General features: G+C 29.7%; 1 protein-coding gene and 1 long non-coding RNA gene across 2 annotated transcripts; one reads left to right on the plus strand and one right to left on the minus strand.

Annotated features, from left to right (window-relative positions):
* Nucleotides 1-1,990: 1,990 nt before the first annotated feature.
* On the minus strand, nucleotides 1,991-4,147 carry LOC123297704 (phospholipase A1-like). Its single transcript, XM_044879461.1, has 5 exons — nucleotides 3,962-4,147; nucleotides 3,564-3,759; nucleotides 3,352-3,506; nucleotides 2,221-2,839; nucleotides 1,991-2,151 (listed from the first exon to the last, which is right to left on the minus strand). Exons 1-5 carry the CDS (start codon nucleotides 4,014-4,016, stop codon nucleotides 2,088-2,090), a joined length of 1,089 nt encoding a protein of 362 aa, XP_044735396.1. The 5' UTR covers nucleotides 4,017-4,147; the 3' UTR covers nucleotides 1,991-2,087.
* LOC123297705 lies at nucleotides 3,660-8,585 on the plus strand. The gene is made up of 3 exons (XR_006535249.1): nucleotides 3,660-3,743; nucleotides 7,275-7,276; nucleotides 8,487-8,585. It is a non-coding gene; the product is annotated as an uncharacterized LOC123297705 (long non-coding RNA).
* Nucleotides 8,586-18,895: the final 10,310 nt, after the last annotated feature.

Here is an 18,895-nt window from a genome sequence, read left to right on the forward strand (position 1 = left end):
CTGAATGAATTAATTGAAATCTGTACATGTATTTTAACTGTGCAAAACAATTTCTACCCCTAAGATAAGTATGAGAACAAGGGAGGTGAATGGTATCAAGCTATTAATGAATAAATTGCAATTTAAAAAAAATTCAAATGACTCGCTTTATTGCAATAAAAAACTGCTTCTTAAATTAAATAAGAACTGTTATTGTTTCTTAAGCGATCTAATTTTAGATATATTACATCTATGATATATTTACTATCGAAATATTGTGTCCTTTACCCGACTGCGCGACGCAAAGCACTGGTAATGTGTTTATCAGTCTACATGGCCTGATAGTTGCTTGGTCCAATTTTGATGATTCTTATGTCAATCGATTTCTCTTAAGATATGGCAGTAATGAAAATATGGCGATCACCCCATGCTTTAAATTTTTCATTAAAATTATAATTTTTATAAATTTTTAGTGTAATAATTGATGGTTATTTAGTTAATTGTAGAGCGTTTTAGAAATAACACATTTCTCTGCTCTGCCCTGTTTCTTAATTATATAAGACGAACTATTATTGTTGCTTCAGCTATCTAATTTTAATATATTACATTTATGATATACATGACGTTATAAATGTAAACAGAATATCTATATAGATAGATATTTATTGTAATGACCTAATTTTAAAAATTATTATTATTTCTGTGTCATTTGAAATAGATTACTTTTTTTATCATAGATTATTTATTATACAACATCTACAATACAAACAATATGAACCGATTTTGATTCAGATAAATGATATATAGTATGTCCCCGGATAGAGGTAAATAAAACTTGTAAATTTTCTTATTTTTCATTTTAAGAAAAAAAGTCATTCTTTTTAAAAAATTTTGGTTATTCTGAAAAGTATTTAGGCATATTTGAAACTTCTAAATAATGTAGCCAAAAAATTGGAATCACTATTTTTCTTTTTGGTAAGCTAACCTTTCTTAATGAGTTAGCAATTTATAACATATCAAAAATTCTGATTTCTACATATTGCTTTAATTTAGGATCATATCTGTTTTGGGTCAAATTTCAATAAACACCCTATACAAAACAACCCATAAAAGAATCCATAAAGGTAAAATATAAACTAACAATGTACACTAAAAATCATATATTATTGCTTCTGGGCAGGTACCCAACTATATAGGTATATTGTTGTACGAATAAGTTTCGTTTTTATTTGTGTGCGTTCGTTAAGAAAATAACGTTTTCCGTTGAGAAAGACAAACGATAGACGAAAGGTCTTCAGAAATTATTTACCATTGTGGAAAGAGTTGTAAGATATTTTTAGGATCAAGTTACAACATCTATAAAATATTAACTTACAGGGTGTGTATTAAAACATACGTATATGTTAATAGCATGAAAATTTGTAATCTGGCTAGCTAGAATGATTTTTGGATAATTTTTGGAAAAATTTTTTGCCACTACTTTGTTGAAAATGTGTTATGTAGTTCCATTGCTCCCAATCAACGCTCTCAATCATATTTTTGGACTTTTTTTTATTTATTTTGGACTGGCATATGGACTAAGGAATCAGTACACACTCTGTTTAGAAAAGATAGGTATGTATAAATATGTATAACATATCTTTTTTAGTATTCCCAATGCGTTGTTACATAGTACACTCTTTAATGTTTACGACCAGACGATTGGGGTTCACTTTTACTTTTCCACCATCAAAAACTTTCTTTTTCTTTCTGCATATACGAGAAACTGAAACAAAAGGAGTGTCGTACATCATCGTAAACGAAGTATTTCATCTTTTACAGATCTTAAATAATAATTTCTATTTACTTATGGGTGTATTTTAGCAAAAGGTTAATAAATGAATAAATAATTATGGGGAAGGGATCAATTAAAGCTTCAATCTTTTAAAAAAGTGACAAGAAAATTTATCAATTTTCCAAAAATGCACTACAATGACTTTTTTAAGGTACTTTTATTAACAGACTAAATTGTACAAAATAATTAAATAGAAGAAAAATATACATAATAAATAATTTTTGTGGTAAATATCACATTTTCAAAATTCTCGTTTCGAAAACAATAATGCTCTTTAAACATCTACATTAATAGCAAAAGGTTTCTCACTCCTGGTTTTGGTATAAAAGATTCGATTCCTGTAAATAAACAAAAAAAAATCGAATAATTATTTCCAAAAAACGAAAACTTTCATAATAAAAACTTACTCTTCATCTTTGAAAGTTCTGTCACCCATATTTGGTGCATCACTTCGAAAACTATCACAGCTACCATCTTTAACTTGTTTTAAATTTTCGCATGCCCTTGTTGGGAATGCTACAGCATTTGGTATAGTTTCAATAAAATATTCCCAGGATCTAGAATGACTACAACTTCCGCCTATATCAAAGTTACATCCTGGTTGGGAAACTGTACCACCGTTTGGATAATAGTCATTATCTCCTAATGGAAATAAGAAACCTAATAATCCACTTGCAGTGTGAATTACATCCACAAATTGAGCATCGTCTTTAGTTAATCTCCATTCAGCATCACCAGGTGCAAGATTGTATAATGGTAAAGCTGGATCTAATCCAGTGATACGTTCCACACGTCCTGATTTAACATTTTTTCCAGCAATTCCAGCCGTATGTGCGCCTAAACTATGCCCAATTATGTGTAAATTTTCTAATTTCATTCCAGCTCCCTGAACTAAATTATCAATCAATTGGGCTGTGGTCTGTCCAACTAATCGCGTATTTTTAGAAGCTGTTAAGTACCATGGTGCACGAGCTAATTTTCGCCAATCGACAACTATTACATTATATCGGCCACTATTTAAGTAACCTAAAAAAAAAATAACAAAATTTGAAAAATGTATCTGAGACATAAATTAAAATCGAGATTTCCTTGGACAAAATATCTCCTTGACGAAATATTCCCGCTACAAAATACAAGAGACTTGTAGACCCGTGCTAACTCGAACTCCTTAAAGGCATGGTCAGCCCGTGAATCAGTTAGTGAACCCAATCACAAGGTTATCCAAAAAATCAAAGACCCGTAGACCCATGCTAACTGGATCCCATTAAAAGCATGGTAAACCCGTAAATCAGTGAGTGAACACAGTCAGAGGGCTTAGTCAAAATGCCAAAAACTCGTGATAGCTTGACCCCATTAAAAGAGTGGACATTTACTTTGAATATATTTTGTTTTGGGAATATTTTTCAAAGACATATTTTTTATCCGGTGATACTTTATCGTAGGTATTTTATGAATCTGAATGATAAATTTTGTCCGGGGATATTTTGTCTGGAAATATTAACGCTTGTTATCTCGAATGATATATTTTATAGACTTACTATTTTTCGTTTGTTGACCAAAAGGGCTTTTATAGGAATTCCCAAATCCATGAATTAAAATTTTTGTAGGGTATGCTGGATTAAATGGAGAATTTTTCAAATTAGTCGATTTATTTACAAATAATTCGTAATGTTGATCAAGACCAGCTCCGCCCCTAAAACAAATTCCATTTTAGCCAAAATATTTTACATGGATCAAATTAAAAACTTACTTTGTGTATAAGTAAAAGTGGATATTTTTGGCACTCGCTTTTTTCTGTCGTGGATCTGATCGATTTGTTTGACCCATAACAACTTCACCGTTATCCCCTAAGACATATATTGTATTGTTACCAATATCCCCAATATCGGCAGGATCAATGTCCACATTATAATCATCATCTTCGTCTTCGGTTTCGACTTCTTGAGCTAGAAAAAATAATTTTTAAGTCACTACAAATTTTGTTCAAAAAAATGATAAAATTCGAAAAGAATAATAATATTGCTATCGAATACTTCGATTGTTTCTATGCAATTAATAAAATCGTAACCCTTCGACAGCGCTGCATTATGTTCAAATTTTAAAGCAGCTAAGTTTTTTTTTATCTCGGTCAGAAAAAATTTTACTTACCACTCAAGAAACTGATCGTTATTGAAATTACGAATAAAACATAAAAGAACTTCATCTCGATTGTTGCAAAAATAAACTGATCACGAAAACAAACTTGAACTGTGATTTTCCTTGGACAGTGACAAAGTTTTATATAAAAACAGTTTGTTAAACAAAGTGTTTACAATCAGTTAAACAATTCTTTGTTCTCCTTGAGTGATTAAAACCAAAACTATTTCCTTCTTTCGTATTAATAAGTCAAAGTTGGTAATTCTAGCCTGCGGCGTAGGTTGATTAGTACTTCCCAACAAATTATTCAATAAGTAGTGAATTTCCAGCAAAAAAGTGTTAGAAAAATGTAAATTGATGATGATCTTGTGTGTGATTCCCCATTGTTTTGCAGAGATTCACATTAAAATTATAAAATACCGTAACTATAAAGGTTGTATTTTTTAAAGGTTCACATATTTGAGTTTACAAATTTCTAATGTTTTTAACCGATTTGATTTAAAAAACCCCCGAGAAATTTGAAACGTATCCAAGAACAGTCTTCATTAAATTACCTTTCAAACTTTTCTGAGGTATTTTGTTTACCTTTGTAGTAATAATTGTGTCATACTGAATTGTTTACGATATTTCCGTGACAGCTTATCTCATTGTCTTGAGTCAATTTTGAGATTCTTGGGTAAACTAATACTTCATTTCTTTACCTGATATAACAGTAAAACGATCATAAAACGTAAGAAATGGAAAAAGCTGACAAGTTGATAAATGGACAATACTAAGTCGAAAAATAGGACTAAATTTTTCGATATTAAAAAATTGCTCAAATATATGAATATACAATTTTAAAATATACACGTCAAAATACTTAATTTTTCAATAATTTACACATTAATCACTTTATCAGCGGAAATATATATTATATATAGTATATTTTTGTCTAAAAATAATTCCATTATGGTTTAATCTACTGAACCTTCTAGATCATCGACCGTCTACACGAATGCAACACTTAATTATTATGATCATAAATATTTAATTAAGTCCAATTGCATTTGAACTTGAACAGTTGAAGTTTAGATAGAGATAATAATTTCTTATGAAAAATAGTAGTTTTAATCAAAAATTTAAAATGTGGTTTTCCCGTTGATAAAACAAAAGATTTATTATTTATTTTATTAATTGTATAATTATTATTTTTTTCGTAACTTTTTCCTTATTGATTCTTTTTTTTCTTCATTAATTCTTCGTAGTCTGGCATGATAAATATGACGTATTTTCTAGAATCTAGATGAATGTTTGTCATAACATTAATAAAAAATGAGTTAATAAACTTGTTTTTGTTAATTAATTTAAAAAATTGTTTATTTTTTTTTTAAAACAGTTATTCATTAGGTACAGCCGAATTCATTTACTGTGACACTTATTGAGAATAAAAAACTGGGAATTACAAATTTTTGTGCAATCTGAACTTTTTATTTCCTTTAGCTTAATCGTAAAAAAAAGATAAATGAAATTTTAAATATCAATGTTATTGTACTCAGAAATTGTATTAATTCGAAAAAATGCAGTATAGGTGTCACCAGGTCCGTAACTAGGGAAACTAACTAATTTGAAACCCACTAACTTTGGGTCATTTTTTTCCGCTGTGATGTCATTTTTTCGCTATCTATCATAGAGTAAGAGCCAGCGCCTGCCAGACATACGTTGAAGTATAAAAGCTGAAATTTTTTTTGGGTATTCTCACTGGTGTAGGGACCAATCTTTGGGGGCTACAAACCTTGACTAAGGGTTCCTTCGGTAGGTAGCAGGTAATCAGGGGCGCAGCACCCGAGCTCTCTCACGTTAAAGTATAAAAGCTGAAATTCACACAGAGTGTTCAAATGACCATTTTAAGTCAATATTGAAAAAGACATAGTTATAATTTTTACTCCATACTCCACTTTCTGGAAACCTATTAGAACTTGGTTAATTTTGATCACAAATTTGAAAAGTATGAGTCAAATTTAGTAGGATTACATACTTGGTTAATTGGTTTATCAAAATTGGATAAAATTTAGATGTGATAGAGCAAAATTAATTTTTTTTGGATTCTGATGACGTCATAAAGTTGAAAAATTCGATTTTTTGATAGCACAGGAAAATTTGATCCGATCTTATTGGAATTTTTTTTGAAACCCACTAATTTTGGGCCATTCTTTTCAGCTGTTATGTCAATTTTTCGCTAGCTACCACGTTTGTGCTTCATTTCGGGACCAGGACTCCACATTCTTGAAACCTATTAGAGCTAGATTAAAGATCACAAATTTGAAAAGTATGGCTCAAATTTAGTAGGAAGTAGCAACTAAAATCCCAAGAAAAAATAATATGATCCAACTTTTGAGACAGATCGGTATTGTTTTTTTTTTTTGTAAAATGCTGGAACATTATCAAATTTTTCTTAAAGAATATAGCATAAAAAGTCTTTTACTATTTTTTCTCTTTTTTGAAATGACAATGACTGTCTACTCGTACATAAATTGTTACGTACTAGTTAATATGCTTTGGGCATACAGACTATATGTAAGCTACAATAATGTTTTTTTTTTCTTCGTCATATTTATTCATAAAATAATATAAGAATAAGAAAAATGAATGGCATAGAAAAAAAGAAAAAAAATGAAAAAGTAAATTATACCTTTGAGATTTATCTTTAACATACGCTATGCTGCGTAACTTACTGATGGTAGTTAGCTCAAGTTGCGTTATTCTTTATATTATTTTAAATATTTTATTATAAACTAAGAAATAAATACTTTATATTGGACAAATATATCAAAAGACAAAGTCTCTTATTACTTATTGTTGTTGTTTACATTTAATCATGCACACGATATTTACATCATGATCTATTCGACTAATTTTGATATATAATTTGATATATAATATGTTACACATTCGTAAACTAAATATTGACAAATATCTTGTCTAGTAATCTTCGTTAAAGAGAATTGAAAAAAATACACTCGAACCAGGACTCGAACCTGGACTTCTTGGATTCATGTCAAGCGCCCTACCACATTTCAAATTTTGATTAAAACTACTATTTTTCATAAGAAATTATTATCTCTATCTAAACTTCAACTGTTCAAGTTCAAATGCAATTGGACTTAATTAAATATTTATGATCATAATAATTAAGTGTTGCATTCATGTAGACGGTCGATGATCTAGAAGGTTCAGTAGATTAAACCACAATGAAATTATTTTTAGACAAAATCATTTATAATCTATATTTCCGCTGATAAAGTGATTAATGAGTAAATTATTGAATTAAAAACAACGTATTCAGACGTGTATATTTTAAAATCATATATTCATATATTTGAGCAATTTTTAAGTATCGAAAAAATTAGTCCTAGTTTTCGACTTATAAGTATTATCCATTTAACAAATTTTTTAACCGACTTCAAACAAAGAAGGAGGATGTTATCAATTCGTTTTTTTTTTTTTTATGTTTGTTACCTCAGAACTTTTGAATGGGTGAACCGATTTTGATGATTCTTTATCTATTTGAAAGCTGATGCTTCCCGTGTGGTCCCATTTAGCCGCGTTCTGACAACGGCAATCATGAGAAAAACATAAATGTCTTAAATTTTCATTAAGTATGCACGACAAGAGGACGAATAACTCAATATCACGCCAACCGATTTCGATGATTCTTTTTTAGGGACAAATTAGTTAGTGTACTTCAGATTCACTAAAAATCACAAAATAAAAAAAAACTTTTAACAAAAAGAAAACCGACTTCAAAAGAAAATTTTTTCCAAAACAAATTAATGTGCACTAAAAAGTAAAAAAATAACGATAATACAGTGCAACCTCGATATAACGAATCTGAAGGGAACCAGTAAATATTCGTTATATCAAGTAATTCGTTAAACTGAGGTTTGTTATATTGAGGTTAAGTTGGTCTAAAATTCGTTATAAAGAGGAAAAAAGTGTCGGAACCTCTCGCGACATGAATTACATACTATGGAGTATACTAACTGTCATATATTGGTGGGACTTTATACGTTATATAAAGGTTTTGAATTGACGAATTTCGTTATATAGAGGTATTTAAATTTTTTATGTAGTTGAAAATTCGTTATATAGAGGCTGTTCGCAAAAAATATTCGTAATGTAGAGGTATATTTTATATTGACTCTTATGGACAATTCAAGGGGATTGCGAAAAATTCGTTAAATCGAGGAATTCGTTATATTGAGGTTCGTTATATTAAGGTTGCACTGTATAATGTAGTTAAAATTATTGTTATTTTTGGAGTCGGTCGCGGTGTCAGCCAAGCTAATGTAGCAAACTGTTCTGTCAGAGTTGTTTCCTTGGCTGACACCGACTCCAAAAATAACAATAATTTTAACTACATTATATTATCGTTATTTTTTTACTTTTTAGTGCATATTAATTTGTTTTGGAAATAAATTGTTTAACTGATTGTAAACACTTTGTTTAACAAACTGTTTTTATATAAAACTTTGTCACTGTCCAAGGAAAATCACAGTTCAAGTTTGTTTTCGTGATCAGTTTATTTTTGTAACAATCGAGATGAAGTTCTTTTATGTTTTATTCGTAATTTCAATAACGATCAGTTTCTTGAGTGGTAAGTAAAATTTTCTTTGACCAAGATAAAAAAAAACTTAGCTGCTATAAAATTTAAACATAATGCAGCTCTGTCGAAGGGCTACGATTTTATTAATTGCAAAGAAACAATCGAAGTCTTCGATAGCAATATTATTATTCTTTTCGAATTTTTTTGAACAAAATTTGTAGTGACAAAGTCTCTTATTTTTATGGCTGAGCTTTTCATAACAACGTATAAAATTAATGTTTTATTAAAATTCATAATATCTATTTAATACTAAGCTTTCAAGTTTCATTGAAGTTTGCTTCATAAAATTCGATACTAAACTCTTATAAACAACAATCCGTAAATTATTGCCAAAAAAAGTAATAAAACCACGCTTAACTGCATTAAAAAGTTAATAATAATTTAATTTTTTTTTTTCGGATTGTTTGCTTATTGTGTTTATTAAATTTAATTATTCAAAGCTAAAATGAAAAAATCATTTTGATTATAATAGTTTTGATTTCAAAATAAATATTAAAGAACATTATTATTAATATAATGCAAAAATTGAAGTATCTATAGATTTAAAAAAAAAATCAGAATCAATATTTGCATTATCAATGATCATTTTAAAATTTATGGTCACGTATGATAATACACTCATGCATTTTATCATAATAACAAATTTTATTGTTTGATCATATACATATATAAAATAATATTTAAAGTGTGGTGTAAATATTGAATTTTGATTTGTGGTTAGCGACATGCTTTTTGGATCACAATACTCCGCAAAAAAATGCACATGTTAAAAAAAATGCAACATTTTTTAACATGTTTCGATTAACTTCACTTATTCGTTGTGTGCGTAGTCATGGTAGGGCCAATAAAATCGATGCCAGCGCTTCCAGTGAAAAATTTTGGCGATAAAGGAGGATGTTATGACTAATTTGCAATTCTTTACATGTTAATCTTATAGAAAATGTCAAATTAAAATTATTGAAAAATACTAATTAATTAAACTTAATGCATTAAAAATTGTGAAAATAAGAAATCAAATTGCACAAATTTTATTTTTCAAATGTAAATTATCATAATTATTTATTTAAATTTGTGAGACATTAATATTTAATTTTCAATGTAAGCCATAAATGCAATCCATACAATTATATATGCAGCCATACAATTCTATAATAAAGTAAGTGTATCGTTACCATGGAAACGCCTCCAATAAAATTCACTCACGGTGCGAATAAATATACTGTAGGAAAAATGCATTCGACCAAGGAAACGACTCGCTTGGTGATGGTTTATTTTAGGAGCCGGTGGAAAATGTTTGTCCGAGCTAGCTAGCCAAATCCATGCCTTTTTCGATTTACCCCCACAGGGTGGGAGAGAAGTACTCCACTGACGTGACGGTAATGAATAGATACAGAAGGAATATATGGCTTACTCAGATTTACTCTAAGAATCGAAGTATTGTCATGTTAGAAATAGGAAAATATTTATGAAAACTGTTATGCTTTCAGATATTCATATTTCCCTTCTCTTATTCTCAGTACATTTTTAACTGTTTCTTTATTGCAGGAATAATTCAAAAGCCCTGTAAAAGGCGTCGAGGTTATAAAACTGATTTGTTTTGTGAACTGGAATTTTAGTAATTCACAGCATATTTATTCATAGATAATAAATAAATTTTCATTTTTTTCCCAAGTAATAAATGTCATATAACAAAATGTTTACATAAAAATGGTAGTCTATGTTTTAAATTTCTCCATTTATTATTTTTTTTTAAATTATGTAATCCAATATTTTTATTGATCGTTTCAAATAACTAGTGTAGAGATATCACTCATATTTAAAAAAAAAAGTAATTCTTTTATTTTCATCATAACTTTTAATGGCCATTTGAAACTTGAATTTTTTTTACATATTTTTTTTTTAAATATATTTTTTTTATCCTACGGATACATTAAATAACAAGTAACTAAATATCAGAAAAAGTATTTTTAATTGATTTTATTTCAAAAATTATTAAAAAATAATTGAGTGATGGCCAATGGAAACTTGAACTATTTTTATTATATGTAAGGTAAATTATTGTACCTTTTATTTGTTATTTTGCTTAAAAATACAAGCACCTGGACATCTATGCTCTTGTTTGCTGACTCTCTGATAAGAAAACTTTGTCTTCATATAGTTACTGTCTCATGGCTGTATCGAGTCAAACCGAGCACTAGCTAGCGATCAATTACTACCACAATTATTGATTATCTGGTACTCACTCAGGACTACAAGGCCCTCAGATCGGCCAGACGTAGTCATTGCTATCTATAATAATAATAATAATAATAATGGGGTTTAATCTCCGTTTCTCTGACATATACGCCTATAACAGAGGCCACCCACATCATTATTTGTTATTTTTTATTTATTTAATTACAAACATATTTACAATTACATTTTGATGTGGGTGGAGTCGGTTACTTCGTTCTTATCCAAGCGACGACAATGTGATTAATTCTTCACTCCCATTAATTATAAATTGTTCACACTGCCGCTGCATGGATTCGAACCCGCAACCTAAGTCTAAATGGATAAACAGACGAAGACAAACGCCTTAGACCGCTCAGCCATTTAGGCTATCTATAAAACAGTGGTATATGAAAAACAAATTGTATTTTCTTTGGCAAGCAAACAAAAGGAAGGTTGTCTGTGTGTTTTTGTTTTGAAGTACAAAAAATACAATTTTTATTGCAAAAAGTAAAACAACTGTTGGTTTTCGTGTTATTTATTATTATCAAGTTGACTATTGTGTTTGAGATGGTAAAGTTTAAAAAAAACGTCCCCAAAATACCTTGAATCAAGACAATATCCTGTACCAATTAATATAGAAATTTTTTATCTTTTATTCCAGGTCAACATGCCACTTAGTTCTTAATAGAAGAATTCCTATTGACTTTGAGTCAATGAAATAAACAGATTAAGTAGAAAGCTTCCTCCATACTTTAGAGACAAGAGTACTTATAATAGTGGAACTTCAAATTACATAGTGTATAAGAATAATGGTGCTTTTAGAAGATAGTGTTTCCTAGATTATATTTTAAAAAGAAATGGTTCAACGCTCTACAATTAAAACGTAAAATAATATCGAAAAAATATAGAAATTAACATCGAGAACAAAAAAAATATTTTTAATTATACAATATCGAAACATTTTTACCTAGATTTTATAATTAATTTCGAATATAGTTTAAATGCCTATCAGCAAATATACAGCTTTAGAAATTATTGCCCACAAATCAAAATTACTGAATGAGAATAATTCATAGTCTGGGCACGATCGATACGTACGATTTGAAGAAATAAGCTTTATTGCTTTTGCTAACCAAAGATTTTTATTCCTAATTTTTCGTTTCTTTGGATTGAAAAAAAAAAAAAAAAAAAAAAAAATGCAAAATATAAGTCAATCTAAAAATGTATTCCTTTATATATTTTTAATCTTTTATTTATTGAAAAATTTCCATAAATATTTTTTATAAAGTATTTTTTTCTGATATAACAATCATAGTACAAGGGCTGAAGAGCCGAAGGCGACTGAATAATATTTGCTACTTTAGTCGATCCCATTATTATTTAGAATTGGTGAATGTATACTAGGCATGGCCAGAATGTTTCAGGAGCAATGATGTAAACCTTACAAACTTAGTTTTTACAATTGTAGAATGGCAAAATTTGCTCGATCTATTATCGCTTTGATGTAATGAGCTACTTGAGCGGCTTCTCAATGTGGTTTTTTAAACCTCCGAACTAATAAAATAGGGGTGTTATAAGTTTGACTGCTATGTGTGTATAGTTCGTAGGTACGTTTCAAGTTTGAGTTTAGGGTTCCGTACCCGAAAAAACTAAAAAATTGGCGATGATCTTCAAAATCGATTCCATTTCGAAAAAGCTTTTAGGAAAAAGGTATTTTAATGGAGAGTCTTCCAAGATGTGTTTTATGTGCGAGTTAAGGGTTCCGTACACGACAAATCTATCGGGGTTTTTTAAATTTTGTAAATTGCACTTATTGAGGAAATATTATATCAATTAGTTAAGACCTGGGCAGCAAAAGATTTGTATTCTGACCTCATTCCCAAGCGGTATTATTTTTTTACCGACTTCAAACAAAAAAGGAGGACGTTATCAATTCGACTGTTTTTTTTTTTTTTTTTTTAATGTTTGTTTCCACAGAACTTTCGACTGGGTTAACCGATTTTGCTGATTCTTTATCTATTTGAAAGGTAGTGCTTCCTGTATGGTCCTATTTCATTTTGGCCGAGTTCTGATAACGGCGTCCATGAGAAAATTATAAAAGTCTTAAATTTGCATTAAGTATGCAGGACAAGAATACCAATAACTCAATATCACGCCAACCGATTTCGATGATTCTTTTTTAGTGATAAATTAGTGCACTTCAGATTCACTAAAAATCTCAAAATAAAAAAAACTTAACAAAAAGAAAACCGACTTCAAAAGATAAATTTTTCCAAAATAAATTAATATGCACTAAAAAGTAAGAAATAACGATAATATAATGTAGTTAAAATTATTGTTATTTTTGGAGTCGGTGGCAGCCAAGGAAACAACTCTGACAGAACGGTTTGCTACATTAGCTTGGCTGACACCGACTCCAAAAATAACAATAATTTTAACTACATTATATTATCGTTATTTTTTTACTTTTTAGTGCATTTTAATTTGTTTTGGAAAATTTTTTTCTTTTGAAGTCGGTTTTCTTTTTGTTAAAAGTTTTTTTTTATACTAGATTTTAGAATCTGCATGTATTCCTCCTTTCGTTAACATTTTTTAAGAGGTGAAAAGCAAGAATATTTAAAATATTTATTTCATGTGATTTGAGAATCTCTCTTCTTTTCGATGAACAGTTCTCAAATCAAATCGTCGTTTTTCTGGAAGACTCAGTAGTATCGAAATCCTGTAAAAGATAAAATATTAAAAGAGATAAATGGTTTTCGTTTTCATATATTTTTTTTTAAAGATAGATGTAGTGGGGAGGGGGTGAGGGTGAATATTCTAGCAAAATTCTAGTAAGCGCATCGTGGAAAATAGTAAATTTGTGTAACAACACATGGAGAGTAGCGAACAATGTTTGAAGTAATAAATTTTAAGTGGAGATAGTTAACAAAAAAACAAGTAAACATTTGGAATAACAAATTGTCAAAATATTTAAATTTTTTTTCGCTGTTGTGTACTAACAAAACAAAGGGAAATAAATATTTATAGAAAATATATAAAAAGGTCGCCCGCGCGACATCCTCTCATTGGAGAAAATTGTTCTCGCTTGTTGTTGTAAGTCGATTGCCATAGAATAGTATAGCTGTCCGCCTTTTATGTCTTGTGATTACGTAAAACACTCTGTTTAAGGCGTTAACTAGAACAAATTTTCTTAATTGTTTACTGCAGTGTTTCTCAAGTAAGTTGAAGATTCATTGTATTTCAAGAGTACAGGTGTGTACCTTAGCTATTATTCTGAAAGGTAGAGGATTTAACCTTCTGCAATTTATAATACAGCTCTCGCAATAAATTTTCATGAATCTTTATTGGAGAAAGGTGGACTATTGCATAAAAAAAATTTCAATTAATTTTGAAAGAAAATTCCCAAAAACGTTATATAAGAATCAGGTTAATTAACTGATTGGATGCAGATTTTCTGAAATATCGCCATATTTGGATCAATTTTAGTCCGTATCTCAAAAACTATTCGACCAGTCAGCAAATGCACACGATTTTTGTACTTTTTGGGTCAAAATTACCTCATATACTGAGTTTTATCGAAATTGGAGATAAAAGAAATTTCTCGATTTTTTGCAATTTTTTTAAGGGGCCCCTTTGAAAAAATCGAGAAAAACGCAAAAAAAATTTTTGTTTTGGAATTTGATGAAAGTCGGGGTAATTTTGACCCAAAAAGTATAAAAATCCAGTTTATTTAATGGTTAGATGTAGAGTTTCTGAGATATCGCAATATTTAGATCGATTTTAGTCCGTATCTCAAAAACTATTCGACCAGTCAGAAAATGCATCCGATTTTTGTACTTTTTGGGTCAAAATTACCTTATATACTGAGTTTTATCGAAATTGGAGATAACAAAAATTTCTGCAATTTTTTTGCAATTTTTTTAAGGGGTGTCCCTTTGGAAAAGTTTCATTGCATTGTATACTTTTAGGATATAAAAATGTGACTTTTAACTATGTTAACAAATAAAATTTGATTTTAATCATGTTTTAAGGAAAAACATTGTATTTATTTGGAAACATGCCGAAATATTTGTTCAATCGTAAATCCGATTTGTGTAATACACGTTTTAACGGAAAATTAACCGAAATTTTCAATCATAAAAATAATTGAAAACTATAAAAATAGAAAAACCTATTCACATATTTTCCTAATGGACGGTTATAAAACATATTTTATTATAGTTTGCTTTTTTTTTTTTTTTATAAAATTAAATTTAGGTAATGTTTTTTCTTTTCTCGAGAAAGTAAATATTTCATTTCTGTGTGTATAAATGTTCATTGACGCAAGACTTAAGACGGTTCACTACTGCGAATCGCTAAATGATTTTATTGGGTGTACAAACATAATTTGACCAATTGAATTAAGCGGTGTCTAAAATTCTTAGAGTAGTTCACTTCTTCTTTCAACTGATTTCAACCGTTCACCAATTTGAGATGCTTTTTCTTGTAAATGAGTTTCTTTCTTCAGTGTTTTTTCAAGTAAAGTTGTTAAATTATCGAATTTTTGACCTCGGTACAAAAAACTGAAATTTTCAAATGACGAGAAATTAAAAAATTTCTCATTGCTTCAAAATATGTCATGATTAAAAGACTCGAAAATATGTCATTATTGCATTTAATCGAAAGAAAACACGCTAACTACGGAAAATTGCTTTAGTCAAAAGTCAAGGCAATAGAGGACATTCACCTGTGTCCATGACTAAGACCTACAATTATCGATAAACTTAAAGCATATTTTCCCTCGATTAAATGCAATAATGACATATTTTTTTGTTGCATTTCTTCCAAAGTCTAACGTTTTACGAAAAAATGTTTCCAACAAAAATTGTTAGTTTTTATGAGGTTCAAGTTTCTAATTTAAATTGTTATTGTATTTTTTATCGTTTAGGATTTAAATTAGCTATTAGAGAAACCCGAAGAACTATACATCCAATCGAAAAACAATACAAATTATTTTTTGATTAGCAAACTGCAAAACGAGATATTGGGCGTATAGTTTAAAATGGCCCACCTTGTATATCTAGATATACTAAGTTTAGTCCCAAATTTGTAACGCTTAAAAATATTGATGCTACGAACAAACTTTTGTTTTAGGTGTTTATAAAATCACCTAATTAGTTCATTTTCGGTTGTCAGTCCTTCTATCTGCCTATCCGTGGACACGATAACGAGTTCCAAAATTTCTGTTCTTTAAAACCATAAAAGATAGGTATTTAATAATAATAATGGGGGTTTAACCTCCTTATTTATGACATACGTCTTATAACAGAGGCCACCCACATCATTATTTGTTAATCTTTATTAATTCAATTACAAACATATTTACAATTACATATTTGATGTGGGTGGAGTCGGTTACTTCGTTCTTATCCAAGCGACGACAATGTGTATAAATTGTTCACACTGCCGCTGCCTGGATTCGAGCCCGCAACTTAGTCTGAATTGTCCAACGTTCTAAGGCCAACGCCTTAGACCGCTCGGCCATTTAGGCTATCAAGATTAGCTAAGATAGGTAATTGAAAATTTGAAGGTAGCTTCAACTAGTTTTGATGTTGCTTTGAACTACAGGTTGTTCATCAAACATATGTGCTCTAATTTAAAACGCTTTAAGAATCCAATTCGATATAAAGCATAATAATTGACAATAGTTTTTGTTACATACTGTTAAAACATGTAGTTCTTGTATATTTTCCAAATATATATTGCTAAGGGACAGTATATATATGGTATAACAACAGTGTTATAACAAGCGCGTATTTGTGGTGAACCAATGTGAAGTTTTGTTTTTGTGGTATTGGGTACTGCTGCTGGTAGGGTTTTCTGTTTTCTCTCTGTGTGTATATTCTTCTCTTCAAAAACCATGCTTTCTATATCAATTTATGTGTGTATGTATGTATTTTCCACAATGTTTGTTTGTATATAAATAAGATTTATTGTACATAAACTCAACTATATTTGCTTTTTAGCTTACAATATAAATGTAAGTGCGAACGAGAGAGATAGAGAGGTAGCGCTTTTTATTATTGTATAGTTTGTATTGTATTTGTTTTATATTTGGTCTACGACGAAAGAGATCATAGTTTGCAATAAGGTGTTACTACAGCAAATAATTAAAATTAGCAAATACGTAGCGAAAAAATAATTTTTTAGAAGTTTTTTTAACTACGTTAAGGATATTCCCAAACAAGAGAAATAAACAAAATTAAAAAAAACCCTCGACAAATTTCTTGTAAACCAATTTTTGGAAACTTTGCTGTAAAATATTCTCAATCACATCGGTAAGACCGTTTAGGGGCTACGATGCCACTGGGAAACACACAGACGCACAGATAAACACTTTAAACTTATAACACTCCTTCTTAAATCAATATCAAAGTGACATCAAGGACATCAGATAAGTGGTCAAGGACATCAGATAAGATGAAAAGGATACTTAGAGAGATATCATTTTTTGGAACAAATTTTTGGAAATATTTTAATTTAAATTGAATTATTTGAGTTGACTTTGTTCTTTTGAATTATTGTTTTGAATTACTTAATTATGAAATGAATTGAGCCAGGGTTATTTGACCATTCATTTCTACAGTAATTATTTATATGTTAAAAATTTTCCAAGCTGAATCGATTTTGAAGATCATTGCCAATTTTAGTGTACGGAACCCTAAGCAGGAACTTGAAACATAGCTAAGAACACTCTCCGTTAAATTGCTTTTCAAATTAATTCATCCGTTTAGGATCTACGATGTCACAGACAGACACACACACATATCGGTCAAACTGAAAACGTCCATATTTTTTTAGTCCGGGGGTTAATAAAACCCACAAGATGGTCCCCTAAAAATTTTCGAATAATTACCTATTATTTTCGAAATGGATTTTTTGGGTAAAGTTTCATCAAATGCCATGAGCATATGCAATATACAACGTATGTTAAAAATACTTTTAAAATAAAGCCAAAAGCCATCGTTAACTCCCCAATTCCCATTCTAATATTTTGAAAGACGGTAACAACTCCTTGGCAATAGCTTATCTCAACGAACACCATGTACTCTAAACAAATATTTCTTTCTTAACACAACTCGAACTACTCTCACTAGCTATGGCAGAAGAAGAGTATGTTCAGATAGGTATTATAAATTTGATTTGTAGTTTATTGGTTCAGTTCTTCTATTTCATCATCATCATCCCTTATGTGTGACTGGGTGAGGGTGTATGTGTGTGTGTGTGTTAGTATGCCCAACTATCACTAACCTCATTCTTACCCATCACTTCCACTCCAAACCTCCACCTCACTGATTCACTCACTCACAAACTGTCTACTTGTGCAATCGTAATTTATACGTTAGAACAACTCTAGTAACAGGCAAATACAAACATATTCAAAGGTCTGGGGTCGACGTGTTACTTGATGGCCATTTTAGACCTGCAGAGCATTTTTGTAGCCAAGAATTTCTTTTCCAAGGTGCGTGGAAGGTTTTAATTTCACGGTAAGTTTAAAATTAACGGGATCAAACCAAAAAATAGCTGAATAAAAATTCCGGAGATTATTTTGTCTGAAATTCAATAACGCAGAGGGGTGGGATCAAAAATATTTCGACCTTTGGAGTATCGAACAAAATGATTTTGATTTTTCTTTAATATCGTCCTTAGTAAATCTCTACTGGAAAAAAGAGAATTTTCAGGCTACGAGCGACTGTTACTACGCCCGAACCTAGACCAAACTCAGACACAGGCACAGACACATTTGTTATTGAGAAAATATTGTTACAAACATATCATGATGGTTAAAGAGTTGAAGCAAGATGCTACGATTTGTTATAACACAACCAAAGCAAGCAATAATAATATTTGTGCTACGATCTGTCAAAACAAGTACCTACTATCTGTTCATAGACAAGCAATGAGATATATATCTTTTCTACGATATGTAATTGTACAGAAAGTCTAAGAGTATCTATTTATACTTAAAATTTTTATTCTATTTTACTTGAAAACAAATACACATGGACAAAAATAAAGTGGTAGCTTGCCCTGTGGTCGTTCAAGGT

This window comes from Chrysoperla carnea, chromosome 4, assembly GCF_905475395.1.
Source record: "Chrysoperla carnea chromosome 4, inChrCarn1.1, whole genome shotgun sequence".
Classification (NCBI taxonomy): Eukaryota; Metazoa; Arthropoda; class Insecta; order Neuroptera; family Chrysopidae; genus Chrysoperla; species Chrysoperla carnea.

Excerpts from the sequence above, each read along its gene's own strand:
- LOC123297704 (XM_044879461.1), bottom strand. The coding sequence starts at position 4,016 with ATGAAGTTCTTTTATGTTTTATTCGTAATTTCAATAACGATCAGTTTC. Across the intron at positions 3,760-3,961 it reads AACGATCAGTTTCTTGAGTG|CTCAAGAAGTCGAAACCGAA; the intron begins GTAAGTAAAATT and ends TATTTTTTCTAG. Across the intron at positions 2,840-3,351 it reads TGGTCAACAAACGAAAAATA|GTTACTTAAATAGTGGCCGA; the intron begins GTAAGTCTATAA and ends TTTTTTTTTTAG.